General features: G+C 35.8%; 1 protein-coding gene across 4 annotated transcripts in view; it reads right to left on the bottom strand.

Annotated features, from left to right (window-relative positions):
- Nucleotides 1-1,547: 1,547 nt before the first annotated feature.
- The window catches only part of slc8a1b (solute carrier family 8 member 1b), a 136,301-nt gene continuing 119,328 nt past the window's right edge, over nt 1,548-18,520 (bottom strand). For all 4 annotated transcript variants that reach the window (XM_056476672.1, XM_056476671.1, XM_056476673.1 and 1 more), the window contains 2 exons: nt 17,002-17,277; nt 1,548-6,374 (listed from right to left, as the gene is read on the bottom strand). In XM_056476672.1, coding sequence (XP_056332647.1) covers nt 5,998-6,374; nt 17,002-17,277 — 653 coding nt within the window. In that variant the 3' untranslated portion in view covers nt 1,548-5,997. The remainder of the gene's footprint in view (nt 6,375-17,001; nt 17,278-18,520) is intronic.

The following is an 18,520-nucleotide window of genomic DNA, read 5'->3' on the forward strand; positions in this document are numbered from 1 at the left end:
AAGGGCAGTTCATCACTTCATCCTTTGGCAAGCGATTGTTTTTTTTTTGGAAGATTGTGTTGCTAACGGAATGAAATAGGATTGAAAAATTGAAAAAAGCAGGACAGAAACAAGACGAGCTCCTAAATAAAGACATTTCAAGAGATCACACTTAGCTGATGACTGATAATAAAGCGTGTTTGGCATGCTGTCTAGGGAGAGAGCCCTGAGCTCAGAAGATCCTTGAGCATGGGCTCCCTCCCATTTCATCAGGAGAGAGCTCAGGTAGGTCTCGAAAACTCCCCTGAATTTATTCGTTAAGACTATTCCTTGTTATAGGGGTCACGTCACAGATGTTTTCCCACTGCATGACTATCTGGGGTAGCATTCTGTCTGCTGTGTTTACACTGCAGAATGAATCGACGACAGGGGGTTTCACACTGCATGACTTTACAATAGGAGAATCACAGACAACAATGTCTCGGTCCACAAACTACGTCTCACAACCAAGTACATGTGAAAAGTGACCTGGAAACAACACGAAGTCACGTAGTTTATCTTTTGTGATTAACTACATAATGAGAAAGAAGCCTTTAGTGGGGTAGAAAAGGTCCTTAATTTGCTCACCTGGGTTTTGAAGTGAATTAGCAATTTCTCTTCAACGTTTTTCTTTTTTGACCTGGTAGTGATATTGCTCAGATGACACGTCAAACAGACATGGGTGCTCCTGCCAAATTTCCAGTTTTTCCTCCATTTCTTGGGCCCAAATAGACGGAAAAAAGCCTTTTTAACTTCTCCCCCAACCTCCCGCTGTCCTGCAGATACCCATACTAGTGGAAGCTGCTCTCTCATTGGCTGTAGGTAATCATCGATTGTATTGTCAATCAGAACACATTTTACAAGGCATGATTTAAATCGCAGACTGGTCCAGATATTTACTCATCTGTGATTCTCTCAGATCGCGCCTGATAGTTCACACTTTGTGATTGTTCATGCGAACGAGCACAGATTTGCCTGTGATTTTAGCCATTTGTCAGCAAGTTAAAATCAGGGCTAAAATCATGCAGTCTGAACTCAGCATAAGGTAAGGAAATCTGGTTATTTATTATGCGTTTGGATTGGCCTGATTGGTAAATCATGTGATAGCTAATGTGGGACCAGCCATGGTCAATCATAAGCACGTGATCCTCTCGAAATTAGTTTAGAAATAAACTTCACGCACTGTGACCAGAAGTGAAGAAAAGTCATTTCTACGGGGGACAGAAAGTAATGATATTTGATAAAAGATAATGAGGGCAAATACATTTTTATAAAATAATGAAATGCACAGATACATTGTCTATGAAAAAACATTATTTACATATAAAATTAAGCATTTAATCTAAATTTTGATTTCATTACGACTTTAAGCATCGCTAAATATACATATTCAACACTGTAGTTGACTGCTTTAAATTATGAGTAGCTTTTCAAAGCACAGCTTTAATGATGCCACCTTTGCCAGTGTTGTTGTTATTGTGTGTGTATATTCAGAGCCAGAATCATAAAAAGAGACACACTGCACCAACTTGGCTCTAAACAGGATTTCCCAAACTTTATTTCCTGTGTAGAGGTGTACTAGGGGAGCAATCACAGTTAGTGGACGTCCATCTTATTAGATTGAGTGCAACATAAAAATAAAATCAAAACAAAAAAATCTCATATTTAATTATTCAGTTCGGAAATAAAACAACCTAACGATCAAAACAGAACAGCGAGAAATAAAGCGATAGAGAGAGAGAGAGAGAGAGAGAGAGAGAGAGAGAGAGCGTGAGAGAGGAAAACAGAGTCAGCTTAAATAAGCCCATGACAAGAGGACTGTGTAAGACACACTATGCCACAAGGCCACACACACTTGCATTAACATGACTCTCAGCATAAGCTTACAGTGATCGTACACACGCACACACAATGATTCGAGCCCCTCGATCTGTACAAGACAGATAATATAATAAAACCTTCATTTAGATTAGCTATTACGTTACATACAATACATTCAGTCCTGCTTTGGCATGAGAGCTTTCTGCCATGTTGTTTACACTGCAAAATAAAGAAAACTAAAGTATTTTGTCTTGTTCTCTAGCAAAAATAACATATTTGATATGTTCTAATAAGTAGATCTCTTCTTTTTAAGCATAAACCTGCTTATATTATGCTTTAAAGAACAGCAAAAAATAATAAGTCTATATATATAGATATTCTTTGAAAACAAACCTTATCCTACATGTGTAAAACTGGAAAACTAGACAAAACAGCTAGTCAGGAGCGGTATTTTCTGCAGTGCGAGTGGTTTTTGCAAACCTTTATACATGCTATGAATTTATACATTATAAATAAGTGAAATGTAGACACTTACACACGTATACGCACTGTTCAGGAACATTTTTACACATATACACTGCGATTGTTTACAACATAAAGCCTAGATTTTTCACAGGACACATTAATGCAAGATGTTAGTGAGGCCTTGGAGTGGAGAGTTAGAGGAGAGAGAGAGAGAGAGAGAGAGAGAGAGAGACGGGAAGAGGAGGAAATAATATTATCAAAGATTAGTATTAAACCCCTGAAAGGCTAGAGTCCATCTGAGCAGTGAGGAAGAGAGAGAGGGGTTAGGAATGTAAGACAAACCCTGACGCTTCACACACACACATTCTCCTAACGTTTTACAGACATTTTCCAGATGGTTTACTTTTTTTTGGAGCAGAAATATTACAAATTCTACGTTGCCTTAATTCATACAAACATCACAGGCTGCTCCAGACTGCTCAAACACACACACACACACACACACACTCACACACTGCTCAGCAAAGAAACTAGAACAAAAGCTCTATGCAACAATCAATCTAAAAGGCAATATTTGTCATTCAGAAGTTCTTAAGGGTCTCAAATAAATATGTTGTATTCTCTCTGTGATAATGGCAGAGTCTGCCTTCATTCTACTGTACAGTATATACATACACACACCTGAACGCTTCGAATATGCCACACTGTTAAATAATACAGGCATTGCAACAACCAAGCGAAGGATCTTGATATATTGCTTCCACTGTTTGTACATGTGCTCCTGTACCAAACGACAGATACTGCCTTTTTAATATACATGTGCAAGTAAAAACCCAAAAAACCTAAACACGTTCAAATGAAACTTACGGACGGAAAAATCAAACGAACGAACGAACGAAAAGTCTGAATATCTATACAGCTTTCAAACCTCGGTAGACTACATTAATGAAGGGGATTCTGCGTACTATATACAGACAGGTTAGCATCCATGCATTTGTCAACAAGAAAGCACATTAACATTCCAAATATGGACATGGCAAACAAGGGGGCGGGGCAGGGGAGGGGCTAGGCTTCACAGGGGGGGTGGTTCTGATGCAGCCACGCCCTGATTTATAGAGCACAGATGCGCGACTGCTGACCTCTGCTCTGCCAAAGCAAATACATATACAGTATAAACCGTTGAGACCATGTAGAGTTCCATCATCCCGTACGGAGAGACACACCGCTTGGCGTGACGAGCAGAACGTACGGCGAGAGTCTGGTCTGGCGAGAGTCTTGGTATGGCTGTAATTCACATGGTTTCACCGACTCGCTCCAGCTTTGTTTATTGGTTAAATATTAGACTTAAAGAAAAAGGTCTCTTTATTGATGATGGTGTTTTTTTTCCTTCATTCTTTGTAGTGTCTTTCTTGTGGATATTAAAATACGCAAGCAACAGCGGACCATCTTCATAAGGGACCGACGGTCATCATCAATGTTTTCCAATGGAAATGCCCTGGCGCTGGTACAATGTTGATTCCTTTCATTACAAATGTAAAACAAAATCAAACAACACAACAACCTAATGAAAAAAAGAGCTCTTCAAGCTGTCACTTTCAAAATCAAGCTACTGCAACTACAAACCCCAACTCAGAATCCCTTTAAAAACACTCTTTCGTCATGAGAAAAGGTGTTCGGATGCAGTAAAAGAGCTGTAGGCTGGATCCCTTCAGTACAAACACCGATAAGAAATGTCACCAAGGCCTCTTTATCCTTGCAAGGACATTTTTGGTGTGGGTAAAAAATGTAAGTATCGAAATACAAAACCCACTTCAGGGGCTGTGTGGCACACTTCAGTTCTCCGATAGAAAGATTTTCCCTTTGGCAAATTTTGGTGCAAACTACACAACAGATGAAGTCCAAAAAATCTACACGTCAGATCTGCTGTGCTCAGTCCAGAAACGTGATTTCAGTTTCACTCTTAAAAATAAAGGTTCCAATAGCTGGGTTATCAGCAGAAAAACACTCAAATAACCTTTATGTTTAACGGATGATAATGGCTCTCTCCGTAGGACCATCAATGGCGATGAAGAACCTTTATTTTTAAGAGCATATCCACTAAGACTGGAAAATTCAACTTTGGACCCCGCAAACAATTTTGTGTTAAATAGACATCTAAAAGTAGACAGCTTGGCTAAACCAAGGCTAAACTTGGGCTGTCAGTGAAAATCTAATAAAGATATAATATACTTGTATACTAATTTACGTGTAGTTATTCATTCTTATATTTCGTATTCTCATCCTATTCTTAGACGTCTATTAGATTTTCACTGACAGCCCAAGTTTAGCCTTGTTTTAGCCAAGATGACTATGTTTAGATGTCTATTAGACATCTTTTAAAACAAAAAATGCTTGCTGGGGAAAAAAAGTGAAAAATCCTGCAATTGCGTTTTCTAAATTTAAACTGAGCTCCGCTCGCTTTGATTGCATTAAACCATGCTTTCCTAAATATAATCAGAATCAAATTCAGGTTAGTTCTACAACTTCTGCTTTTAAAAATCGAGCTACGTCTAAAACTGTGACTACGCTATGAGATTTACCTTACAGTTCTGTATGCAGCGAATCTTTAAAGTACAAAGAAGCAATCTCGGCAGGTTTGGAGGGAAAGCGCGCCCTCGTAAACTCCACGTAGATGAGTGACTCAGTGTATTTATTTATCAAGCAAAAGACTCCCAATTTTACATGCTTGCCTGTGTAAGACTGTAAATTGTATCTGAAAATATGGCCACCGGTGTATTTCCCATAGTATACATGTTTGTTTGGACGGAAAGTAACAGTCTTAATTGTAAACTCTCAATGTGATGTTGGCAAAAGCATGTCACATGCTGGATTATCTTACTGCACAGACCTCCATCAATTGCATAAATTAATAATCTAATCCATAACGAAGTGCGCTATAATCATAATGGAAAATTCCGGATGTTCCTCGACCCGAGCTCTTCCAGCAGATCGAGGCTTTTAAAAGTCTTGCACTAGTGCGTCTCTGGTCTCTAAAGCTTCAGCGCCGGCAGAGATTAGCACTGCATTCTCCTTATTGTTATTCTCTTCTGAACTGAAATGAACTGCACAGAAAAACTGGCCTTCACAGGAACTAGTTACACACACAGCTGCTCTTAAGAACAACAAAAGCTGTTTAAGACGATGTGCGAAGAGTTAACCCCTTTCGATTACATTACCGTAAACACAAAGTGGTGCGTCCGAAAAAAATAATAAATCACCCAAGCAAAATTACAGTACCGCTTGCTCCAACATAACAAACCTATAACACACAGCCACATTACCCAGAGTTCCATGGCACTATGAAGGGAGCTTACAGATTCCACGGCCCCACGTGGCTTTTACACCGGTTTAGGTTAAAAAAAGCACAACTACAGTAGTTAAAGGTAGCAATTTCATAGTCTAGATTTTGATGTCTGAACACTGAGGTCCAATCAGATGCAGTCGTTGAGCGGAGGAAGATGAAGATGAACAAGTGATGTGTGGAGAAACGATGGTCTGTGGAAAACCATCATCCACCGCTGTTGCCTTCCTCTGCAGTCTTTGCTAGTTTTCTCCAGAATGCATGAATTTGTGTATGTGTGTGTGTGTGTGTGTGTGTGTGTGTGTGTGTGTGTGTGTGCATGTGTGTAGTTCTGCGTATGTGTGAGCGTATGTTTAGAAGCCCTTGATGTGGCAGTAAGCCTCCAGAGAGGAGAAGAGGATGTAGAGGAGCCAGAGGCTGACGAAGAGCATGGTGGTCAGCACTTTCGCAGTCCGCGGACCCCCCAGCTCACCGCCAATGTCGGGCCGGCGCCGGTACATGAGCACCGCCACACAGATAAAGGCGAAGATGGTGAAGAGGGTGACGGAGAAGGCCAGGTTTCCTGGCTCCACCCTGAAGTCGTGGCCCTTTGAGTTGTGGTAGATGGCGGCGATGGACCAGGCCACTCCGATGCCCAGGAACACGTTCACAGCGTTGCTGCCCGTCACGTTCCCAATGGACGCATCGGCGTACTGATCCTGTATCGCTGCCACTTTACTGGCAAATGTGTCTAATGACAAAGAAGGCAGAGGAAAAGACAAAGATATTAGTACTGTATTTCTGACAATTACTCATAAACAGACTAATTTCATAGATTAATAAAAAATAACAATAATGCAAAATTTGTTTAAAGCAAATAATATAAAACATAAACAAAAATCTAAACGATCAAAAAATAAATAAACAGAACTTAAACTATATGATAGTGAAATAAAACCAAAAAACATTTCCTCAGATAGTTGCCAAAGAAATAATCCATAATATTTTCATCTTGTTCAACATGATGCATTAAAATAAGTACAACAAAACAAACAAACAAACAAACAAACAAACAAACAATATATACATATTTTGGAAAAAAATACAATGCACAAATATGCAACATCTTATGAAAACATTGTTTAAATTAATATTGAAAAAAGAGATATTCAAATATCAAAACTGATATTTCAACATTCTATCTGTGGTGCTAAATAAATTAAAATTAAAAATATTATAATATAACAAATAAAATAAAATAAAATAAAATCAAATCAAATAAAATAATATAAAATAAAATAAAATAAAATAAAATAAAATAAAATAAAATAAAATAAAATAAAATAAAATAAAATAAAATAAAAAATATACAGACATATCAATAAACTGAAAAAAAGATAAAAACAACAAAACTACAAAAACGCTTGAACTAAAATTCAATAAAAATTAATTATTACAACAATTATTTTCTATTAAATATTTAACTATAATTAAATACTAAAATAAAACTAAAACAAGTTAAATCTGAAACTTTTGAAATACTTATAAAGAGTTTTATTATTTATAGAAAATAATAGAATAAATATAAACAGAATATATAAAAAGAAAAATTATTAATTTAAACTATAAATAAAAACTACAATAACATCTCAATAGCACTAAAATAGCACAAAAACAACAACAAAAAATACCATGTATTTATTTACCTTATCATTTAGAATGATTTAATTGTTTATAGTAAGGAAAATCTAACAAGAACATGTGGTTTATGCTTAAAATAAGAACAAATAACCCAAACAAAAATGTTATAAATTAAATAATCACACACACAGTGCTCAGCAAAACTAAGTACACCCTATTTTGAAAATGAATATTTGTATCCATTTCTCAGTGAATATAGGCAACGTATTTTGGTGCATTTAAACAAAACAGATTTATTAAACAGATATATTTATTAAAATTATATTTTAGTCACCAAACATATTTAGAAATTGAAAGATAATACAATTAAAATAAAAAATAAATTAAATTACAACCTAAAATATTTAAACAACATTTTTCAATTGTTTTTGCTTCTCTTGATTTTTCCTTTTTTAAATTTGTATTTAATATTTTTCTATAACATAAATTTGGGTGTACTGGTTTTTGGACCGTTATCAAAAGTTATTTTGTTAAATAGCTCCAGATTTGGCTTCAGCACTGACTAATCTAATGTACAGTTGAAGTCAGAATTATTAGCCCCCCTCTGATTTTTTTTTCTTTTTTAAATATTTCTCAAATGATGTTTAACATAGCAAAGAAAATGTTCACAGTATGTTTGGTAATATGTTTTCTTCTGGAGAAAGTCTTGCTCGTTTTATTTCAGCTAGAATAAAATCAGTTTTTAATTTTTTGAAAACCATTTTAAAGTCATAATTATTAGCCCCTTTAAGCTAGATTTTTTTCTGATAGTCTACAGAACAAATCATCGTTATACAATAACTTGCCTAATTACCCTAACCTGCCTAGTTAACCTAATTAACCTAATTAAGCCTTTAAATGTCACTTTAAGCTGTATAGAAGTGTCTTGAAAATTATCTAGTCAAATATTATTTACTTTCATCATGGCAAAGATAAATCAGTTATTAGAGATGAGTTATTAAAACTATTATGTTTAGAAATGTGTTGAAAACATGTCTCCGTTAAACAGAAATTGGGGAAAAAATAAACAGAGGGGCTAATTATTCAGGGGGGCTAATAATTCTGACTTCAACTGTATAAGCACAAATATAATATTGTATAGCTTCCTATTAAAAATATGAATTTAAAAGACAGATTTGTGAGAGGTGTACTTATATGCTGAGCACTGTGATTAATCTTTAAATCTTTTAAAAAGTCATTATAAAACAATAATAATAAGCAAATAAAATAATAAGCAAAAAAATATGGTAGAAAATAATCTAAAAACAAATGTAGTCTTTTATTTATTGGCAGCGCTCACACACACAAGCATATGCTCACACAGTATTCTCATCTCTCTCTCTCATCTCTCCTTTTTTGGTCAGGATGTAATTTCACAATAACAGTCTGGTTAACCTCTGATTTGAGCTGGAATCAGAGGGCTGTGTGTTTTCTCTCCGCATGCTAACAGGCTGATCTATTGCAGACAGATGAGGAATCATGAGGATGCTGATTGTGCTTTCTGTCCTCTAAATAATCCGACATGCTCAAACGCGGCCTTTTCCAGCTCTCTGTCTTTTTAAATCTTCCTCTCTCGCTTTGGTTATGCTAATACGCTCCATCACACGTAACCCTGCTAAAGCGCTCTGGATATCTTCATATTACTGTTAGCTGCCTGTGGCCACAAAGAGCCATTTTCCTCATTTAAAGGTCTTGCCATCCTGCAGATACACAATATAATATGAGCACATTCCTGTTTGCATATTTGTACTGCACCAGTGCATGCCAAGAGAAGAAGTATTCACACGCACACATAGTAGATGTAGTACTGTAATAGAATAAAACAGAGCCAATGGTTATGTTGCAATAGTTGTGTCATGTCATGTCATGTGTTGCTTGTTCTGAGTTATTGGCTATTACATTGAAAAGCTTGTGTTCAAAATAATTGCAGAGTGAAGTTTAATGAGAGAATTCATTCATTCTGTAAAAAAAAAAATCAGGATTGGTCCTCTTTTTTAAAGAAGTCATTGTTTTACTATATTTCTTTCTGAATTATGATGTAAAGTAGGTTGTTTCAAACATTGTTCAGAAAAAGTAATTTAAATAAAAAGTGGATTGCAGAAGGAAAAACATATACACTCACCGGCCACTTTATTAGGTACACCTTACTAGTATCGGGTTGGACCCACTTTTGCCTTCAGAACTGTCTTAATCCTTCATGGCATAGATTCAACAAGGTACTGGAAATATTCCTCAGAGATTTTGATCCATATTGACATGATAGCATAACGCAGTTGCTGCAGATTTGTCGGCTGCACATCCATGATGCGAATCTGCCCTTCCCCCTACATTCATTAATACAAGGCTGGATGAATCCATGCTTTCATGTTGTTGACACTAAATTCTGACCGTACCATCTGAATGTTTGGTGAGCCTGTGCAAATTGTAGCCTCAGTTTCTTAGCTGATAGGACTGGCACCTGGTGTGGTCTTCTGCTGCTGTAGCCCATTCTCCTCTGACCTCTGGCATTAACAAGGCATTTGCACCCACAGAACTGCCGCTCACTGGATATTTTCTCTTTTTCAGACCATTATCCATAAACCCTAGAGATGGTTGTGCGTGAAAACCCCAGTAGATCAGCAGTTTCTGGAATACTCAGACCAGCCCGTCTGGCACCCACAACTATGCCACATTCAAAGTCACTTAAATCACTTTTCTTCCCCATTCTGATGCTCAGTTTGAACTACAACAGATCGTCTTGACCATGCCTAAATGCGTTAAGTTGCTGCCATGTGATTGGCTGATTAAAAATTTGCGTTAACAAGCAGTTGTACAGGTGTACCTAATAAAGTGACAGATGCAAGATTGGCAGCAAATTATAGGATTCCTATCAAAAAATGAACACAAATGCTTTAAAGTGGCAAGAAAAACCTGAAAAATGCAACAATCTCACAGCATTTCCCTCATATAGTATATAGTACATAGGACATATACATACATATATATATATATATACATACATATATATATATACATACACACACACCTGGAAATTCATGTATTGTCAAGCCCAGTGTGTTTTTTTGGTTTTTGCATGTTTGTCAACATGAACATTCCCAGCAGAAACAACAATGAACATTTTCACAGAAATGAATCATTTCTGGATGAGATGACAGCTTGGAGCCGTTCGCATGATAATAGTAATTCCACTCCATTAAAAACATCCATCTAAAAGCAAATGGTAAGAACTCTCCATGCGAATCTGACAAAGTATCTGAGAACAACAACAGCCATTTAAAGACTTAAAAGAGCCAAACTACCTCAAACGGCATCTCAAGACACAGAATTATAAAGTCAAATCTGGGTTTACTGTAAAGTACTTATCTGTGAAATAACATTTTCCCTCTCGTTATTCATCACCGTTCTGTTATATTGTCGTAAACAACAGCATGGACAGAGCCGTTTCCATAGCATTACCATGGAAATTCTCAGTTAAGTCTCAGTAACACCCAGTCTGGTATAAAGTCCTGCCAAAGAGCCTGGCAGCGGGTGGACGACAACTGCCGCTAATGTGGGTGTCTGTGCAATGCAAAGCTTCATCCCAGAGAGACACTCGGGAGCAGTTTAACGGATCAGCCTTCCAGACTGTTACACACTTTGAAACTGTTTTAAACCTCAGACTGCTTACATTTACGCACAAATTTATATACACACATATACACATATATATTTGTGTATACACGTGCATGATTATTATGCAAATCAATGTATTTGTATCAAGCACATTGTACCAATTCTAAACCACAAAAAATATTAAGAAACTGCAGGTAAATAGAGTGAAAAACACATATCACCCAGTTGGATAATTTTGTGTATTAAAAGTTTTCTTCAATGCTTAATTATGCAGACATTAATATGCACTAATTTGCATATTTTTTTCACCACAAAAATCTGAACATTTGAAGAAATGAAGCTCAAAATTATTATTGAATTTTTCATATATTAGACTGAAATGTGTTACGAGAATTTTGACTATGTTTTTACTTAATTGAGAAAATACTGATATAAATTTTCAAATCATCTGTAGAATGTTGTAAATAATCAAATTTATCCATGAACATATCCTTCTGAAAAACCTTTGCGAATATAGACTAAACTGAAAAGATTTCCCTATGCAAGTGCATATGTTTGGAGTAAAAAAGAAGTGTTTTACAGCTCAGTAATAAAGTCTCAATTTCAGAAAATGTGAAAGATTTTCAGAAAGTATGTATTTGAAATCTACAGTCACAAATTGATAAAGTTCAAAGAAAACCACTTACACTTCTTGTGAACATCTGCTAATTCTGAAATTAATTCAATTAATGTGAGTTATGTCTTGTTTTGAGACATTTAACCTGTAAAAGGAAACCTGCTTGAAGGTGCAGTATGTAAGTTTGACACCCAGTGGTTGAACTAAGTATTGCACTCCTTGTTCAAAGCACATTTTCACTCGGTCCCTCCTCTAACTACTCCACGCAAGCGCAGGTTGCCAGATTGACGACATCATGCCTGACTATGGAGCCTAAAGGCTGACTTAAACCATGTTCTAGATTAAAAGCAACGGCACTTGATAGAAAGAATTCCCTGAAAAGAAAGAATTTTCATATTAAAATGTTTTTTGTCCTAATCAACACCTGAAATGAATATTTTAGAAAGGGCTTCTATTTCTTGCAGCCGAACAACAGAAAACTAACAATGATTACCTCAGGTACACCTCATGTGCTTTATTCAGTGTTATATGCTAATAATGTGAGTTTGAATGCCATTTTACATGACATTTATTGCCATACTACTAAAAGCAGTAGCAGATGGTTCACCTCAGATCTTGAAAATAAAATAAAACATTTGAAATTGAACTTTAGAACTGTGACTCAACAAAGAACAAATACAGGTGTCAGTGATTCAGCATGTACATTCAATAATGTTAAGGAGGTTTAATATGTATTATTTAGATTATAAACCTAACCATTTTGTTGGAGTGCAGTGAGTGCACTAATATGTGCTTCTGAATGGCTGTATTTAAATTTCTGTCATGTTTCTTCTGGTGCAAACAGCCAAATTGCAAATCTCGTCATGTAGCGTGTTGCTCACCTAAGGTTTATGCTTGTAATATTTATATTATTTGCTAATTAATAACCACCTCATGTGGAACTCTGAATCTGCGTCTCATTTCGGAGGCTGCTACTGTCCAGCGGAGATCATGATTGCCTACTTGGAGAGCCTTCTTGACTGAATGAATCAAATACGCAGTTTTCCACTTAGGCAACCCGGGGTGCTGGAATATTATTTGGCTAAACTGGCTTTGGGCGGGTTAAAGTGACCAAAACAAAGACAGTCGTTCTGGCATAGAAAACACATTTTCAAAGCAGAATATCTGACTTCAGCATTATTTTTCAGATAAACAAGAATGTTCACTTAGCATGCTTCTTAAATAACTCCAAACATATTAGGGTAATAAATATACCTTTAATAAATATACTCATCTGAACGGTTATTAAGAATGATATACCTGTAGTTTTGGAATTGGTAAAACATGCTTGGGGAAAAAAATATGATCAGAGCATCAACTTGCATAATAGTTATGTACACACTGTAGTACTTTATCAAGTATAAAGTGTGGCTCAGTCAAACACTCCATGCATGTCTGCCCTGTACAATACAGCGTGAGCCAAAAACATTTCATCTAGAAAGAAATAAAATCATTATAATTACCAGACATTAGCAGGACCGCATGTAGAAGATGTACGTCAATCATCAAACCCATTTCCATTTTAAATTAATCAAGCAAAATATTAAAAGATCCTCAAACTATGCACTGAATCTAAGGACTTTGTTTTGAGTTCAGAAGCACTGTCGAATGTTGTCTTATCAGTGAGCAACACTTCCTTCGTCTGCTTTCTGGCCGCGTGTTTGGCTAATTGGAAGTTCAGTTGTTTTCTCAGTAATACTGGCTTTCATCTCTCTCAGTATACAGATTGACATGCTCGCTAACTACCCAATAACGCTCTGTTTGTGTGCAGCATTTGTCATTTTGTCAAACTGTGCAGACGCAGCAGAAAAACAATCAATGTGGGGTGATTGTAAACCTTTCAGTGGAACAGTTTTTTCAAGTTTGCTTCATTTACATTACTATTGACCTTTTTAACCTTTTTCTAGTACAAAGTGTAAGTACCACCATGTTTTTTGTTAAGCAGGACCAGAGTTGGTGCAAAAGCAGCAAAAGAACAATCAGATGCGATTGTAAATCTTTCAGTAAAAACGATTTTTCGGGTTTGCTTCATTTACCTTGACCCTTATTTGGCCTGTTACAAGTAACGATTGTAAGCACATCAATGTTTTTGTTAAAATGAAACAGAATTTTTGACTTTACCAATACCATATAAATAAATACTATTAAATCTAATTTATTTATTAGAAATACTTTCTAACAAAAACCCATCGGTAAATATAAGATCAAATTTGGTATTTTATTATGTTAGGCAGATCAATTAAACATAAATGTAATTACCCTTACAGCGCTCAGCATAAATGAGTACATCCTCTTTTGAAAATGAATAGTTTTCGTCATTTCTCAGCGAGTATAGCCAATACTTTTGGTGTATTTAAACAAAACTGCTTTATTAAACAGATATATACATTAAAGAGCACATATTTTACCCCTTTTACAAGTTGTAAGATAAGCCTTTGGTGTCTCCAGAATGTGTCTGTAAAGTTTTAGCTCAAATGACCCATCAGATTATTTATTATAGCCTCCAGAATCTGCCCATTTTGGTGTCTAAGTACAGTGTAGCTGTTTTTGTAGGCTGTGACTTTAAATCCAAATGAGCTGCTTTGTCTTTTTTTTACTGACACCATGCAGCCGTGGTGATTATAGCGGTTAAGAATTAGATATCGATTTTACTGCCTTTATCACAAAGATGCTCTGTTTTACAAACATTTTAAACTTATAAAAATCACAGAGAGTTGTAACAAATAGTTTAATTCCAGCTTATTTGCAAAAAAAAAAATTGTTCTGTGGACATGTGTATACAAGTCATTATAGAAACATGGCGCCTGTCAATTAATTCGGTGGGTGGGGAAAACTGCACTCCTACGTCATGTTGCATTGGGCCTCAAAATCACTGGGATTTAGGTTTTTATTTTAACATCAGAATTTTTTTAAAAAGAGACTTGTTACGTTTCTATCATTCCAATATGACAGTGGACACCTACCTAGACCTACAGACAGTTCTAACCAAACAGCTTACAAAAGATGCCCTTTAAAATGGGAGCTTCATCACCTAACATTTGTAGAAATAGAAGTATAATACATTTAAATTTAAACGAGTTATTGCAAAAAAAAAATTACAACTTTAAAAAGTCAACAAAATATTGTATTTTTTATGTTTGTTTAGATTTTTCCTGTTTATTGAAATTTTATTTAACATTTTTTCCCAAAATATTAATTTGGATGTACTCATTTTTGCACTGCGATCTTAAGCTTTTTTTGTTAGATTATTTCTTGCTTGGTTTTCGGCACTAATCTAATGTATATGCACAAATATATTATAGTAAAGCATCCTACAGAAAATATAAGCAGTGAGCAGTGTACTTATTTATGCTGGGAAGCACTGTATATCTTACTACAGATTGTATATTTTTCGCCTTATACACAGGGACTAAAATTATCACTTGCCAAGCACCAAATACAAGTAAAAATCAGTGTTGGAGAGTATATGAAACAGTGCCAGTTGGCCAGTAGCTTTACTTGAGAATGCAACATGGTTTAGCATGGTTATAAAATCTGCATTGTAATTATATACATATGGCAACAAAAAAAGCATAAAAATCCTGCAGTTTTCCACCAAATTGTAATTATTTTTTAATGTTTGCAATATATTAGCAATCAATTTAAGCTGAGGTGCAATGCGTCTAAAGGCCTCCAGGGTTAAAAGACTTCTTGGGTTTAATGTGGATCTTTTTGTGCCGATGTAAGTTGTAATATGTTATTTACGTTCAGTATAAATGTGATTCATCTCATATTGGATCTGTTTGGGTGAGTTTATTAACCTTGTGGCACAGAGTGTTACTGAGTAGTGCTGTTCATTCATCTTAAGCTTATGGAGCCTAAACAGCAATGCCTGACATTACAGACTATGACTGGATATACAGTAAAAGAATCATGTAGGACTCAATTTTAGCACCACAATTTAGCTCAAATAATACTTTGATTTTAACATGAATGCTAGGCTGTGTATGCAGTGTGCATGATATAACTTTCATCATCAGCACAACAGTTCAACAGACATCTACTCTATGCTGACAAGTGCATGTATGCCATAATTAAAAGATATCTACAACTTTATTTTAAACTAACATTGTAATTTTTATCAATAATAAATCACACTATTAAATAGAGTATACGTCTTTTAAAGGATGTGCTTTGTTGTTAAAGTAACCATACGATTTAAATAGACTTATTTAGCTTTAGCAATAAATGCCTTTTGTGACACCCATAACAAAGGCTATATCAATACTTCATTTTTGAAGTATCACAGTTATAGTCAATACTGGCATATGGTGACAGCACTAACTTCCTCAAACTGTGTTGGATAATTGCAGAGGAATTGATTTGTTTTAAGAAATAATAGACACATTTATTATAAGATGCAGTTATGAAATGCTATAAATGAAGGAAATAAACATGAAAAATGGGACACTGCTTGAAGTTCTTCAATAATCCTCTTTTACACAAAAAGTTCTGCTCAATCAATATTTAATTAATCTTTTTTCCTCTACTGAATTATAAATTGGGGTCATAAAAAATTCTGAGTACAGTCATTTTATCTACAAATGAAAACGTCATGCCTGACTGACCTGTTACAAACCTTTATAGCCTTTCCTTACTGTGTGAAAGACAAACAAAGTCCAAGAGTGTTTCAGACCTTTGATATTCCTTGTATATAGACGAAAAGACCAAGAGTGTTTCAAACCTTTGATATTCCTTGTATATGGACGAAAAAAGGGAAATATCCCTTTAGGCATACTTTGAGCAAATACAGATGATCAAAATAACGTCTTCTTTTGTCCACGTACACTGACTTTTACTGGAAAGCATGACCCAAATGCAAAGAAATGAGTTCCTGCAGTGAGATGAGGAGAGCAAAAGGGCGAGAAATGGAGGATGAAAAGGAAAGAAATGAAGTGAGTGAGGTAAAGAGGGAGAAGAACCGAATTAGAGAAAGAGAGAGAGAGAGATGGGAATGCTTGTGCTTTCTGCTCTCTCAGCATTTTCTCTATGAGCAGTCCAGTGTGTCTGGAATACTAAACATGGTGAACATGCACTGCACTTCCAGCAGACTCAATATATCTAACATCTGTGTGTGTGTGTGTGTGTGTGTGTGCGTGTGTGTGTGTGTGTGTGTGTGTGTGAGTCTTCTGTACATGCGGTATGTGTGTCCTGTTTTAAATAACAGTTATCATGACTGATGAAGGTAATATATGGGGGTGCAATGTAGCAAGGAGCTTTACTCTGCATAATTATTTGATATATCATAATCATAGCCCTGCACACTCACACTCTCACACACATGCACGCACAAGCGCTTGGACATCCTCTTTCTGTGATAAATGACTGTATGTAAATATAAATATGGGTGGCTGAAATGCAAAAATCAGAGGCAGTTGTGCTTGTTCCTCACCTGGTACTGAAGTGCCCAGCGCCACAAACACCACTGCTGTGACCGAGTCTTTGAGACCGATGGTGCAGCCAAAATGAGATGCCAGGTCACCGATGAAAGCCGTCAGGACGCCAATCATAATGATTGACACCACGAAACACGCCCACCCGTTCCAGTAGTCGGTGGGTGGCACGAAAGCAAAGAGAACTTTCCAGAAGACGGTGAGGAAATGCATGACATAATCGAAGCAGGAGGGAAGCTTCTCTTCTCCACATTCTTCATCGTCATCATCCTCACCTGCAGGAGCATGATAAAGAGAATCATTAAATTTGACCTTACCCACGGTGAAAAAACACCTGAGTGTTACAAACTGGCACATGAATCATCCTGTACCATGGAAATAATAATTATTATAATGTTTTGTTTTTTGTTTTTTTTTTTCAAAATGAGCAATTACATTCCTAAGTGAAACAAATTACAATCTTCACCTGGAAAAAAATAAAACTTGAACTAATAAGAAGTCACCTAGCACCTGAGCAAATACATGGGAGCAATCCAGAATACTGAACACCATAGAAAATGCATAGTAATTAATATAAAAACCCCCAAACCGCCTAGCAACTAGGTAGAACACCTTAGCGACCTTGATCAGCACACACTAGCAAGTCAATAGGAAGCCACTTGAAGGCATTTATCCTAACTTCTATCCAGAACACTGTAGCAAATGCATAGAAAATTTAAATAAAATCGTTGAAAAATGTCAAGAAAACTTAAGCAACTGTCTGGAAACATTAGCACATACTAAAAACACCTATGTAAATAGATGAAAATCATGTATAACATTACATTAGATCAATAATGTTAATCAAACAAAAGAGGGATTGCGATAATACTTCAAATATTCAAGGGATAGTTCACCCCCAAAAAATTATTTACTCAACCTCAAGTAGTTCCAAATCTGTTTGAGTTACTTTCTTCTGTTAAACACAAAGGACAAGTTTCAAAGAACTCCATTGACATCCATTGGAAAATGAACAAAATGTCAGTGAAGGCTGGTTTCTAATATCTAAGAGGTGAAATTAATTACATTGTTCACCTGGAAAAAATAAAATAAAACTTGAGCTAATAAGACATCACCTAGCACCAGAGCAACTACCTGGGAGCAATCCAAAATACTGAACACCATAGAAAATGCATAGTACCCTTGATCAGCACATATTAGCAACTCAATAGGAAGGCATTTATCCTGATATCCACCCACAACACTGTAGCAAATGCATAGTAATTTACATAAAATGTTGAAAAAACTAAAGCAACTGTCCAGATCTTTTTGACTAACTGCATCTTTGTTTAATGTTTATCGTCTTTTTTTCATATTTATTTTGTGTTGTCGCTCGTCACTTTATGTATACTGGAAGCTTCTGTAGCCAAAACAAATTCCTTGTGTGTGTGAAGCACACTTGGCAATAAAACTGATTCTGATTCTGAGAACTGTCTAGAAGAAACAACAGCACATACTAGCAGCACCTAGTTAGATGAA

Source organism: Danio aesculapii, chromosome 17 (assembly GCF_903798145.1).
Source record: "Danio aesculapii chromosome 17, fDanAes4.1, whole genome shotgun sequence".
NCBI classification, from domain to species: domain Eukaryota; kingdom Metazoa; phylum Chordata; class Actinopteri; order Cypriniformes; family Danionidae; genus Danio; species Danio aesculapii.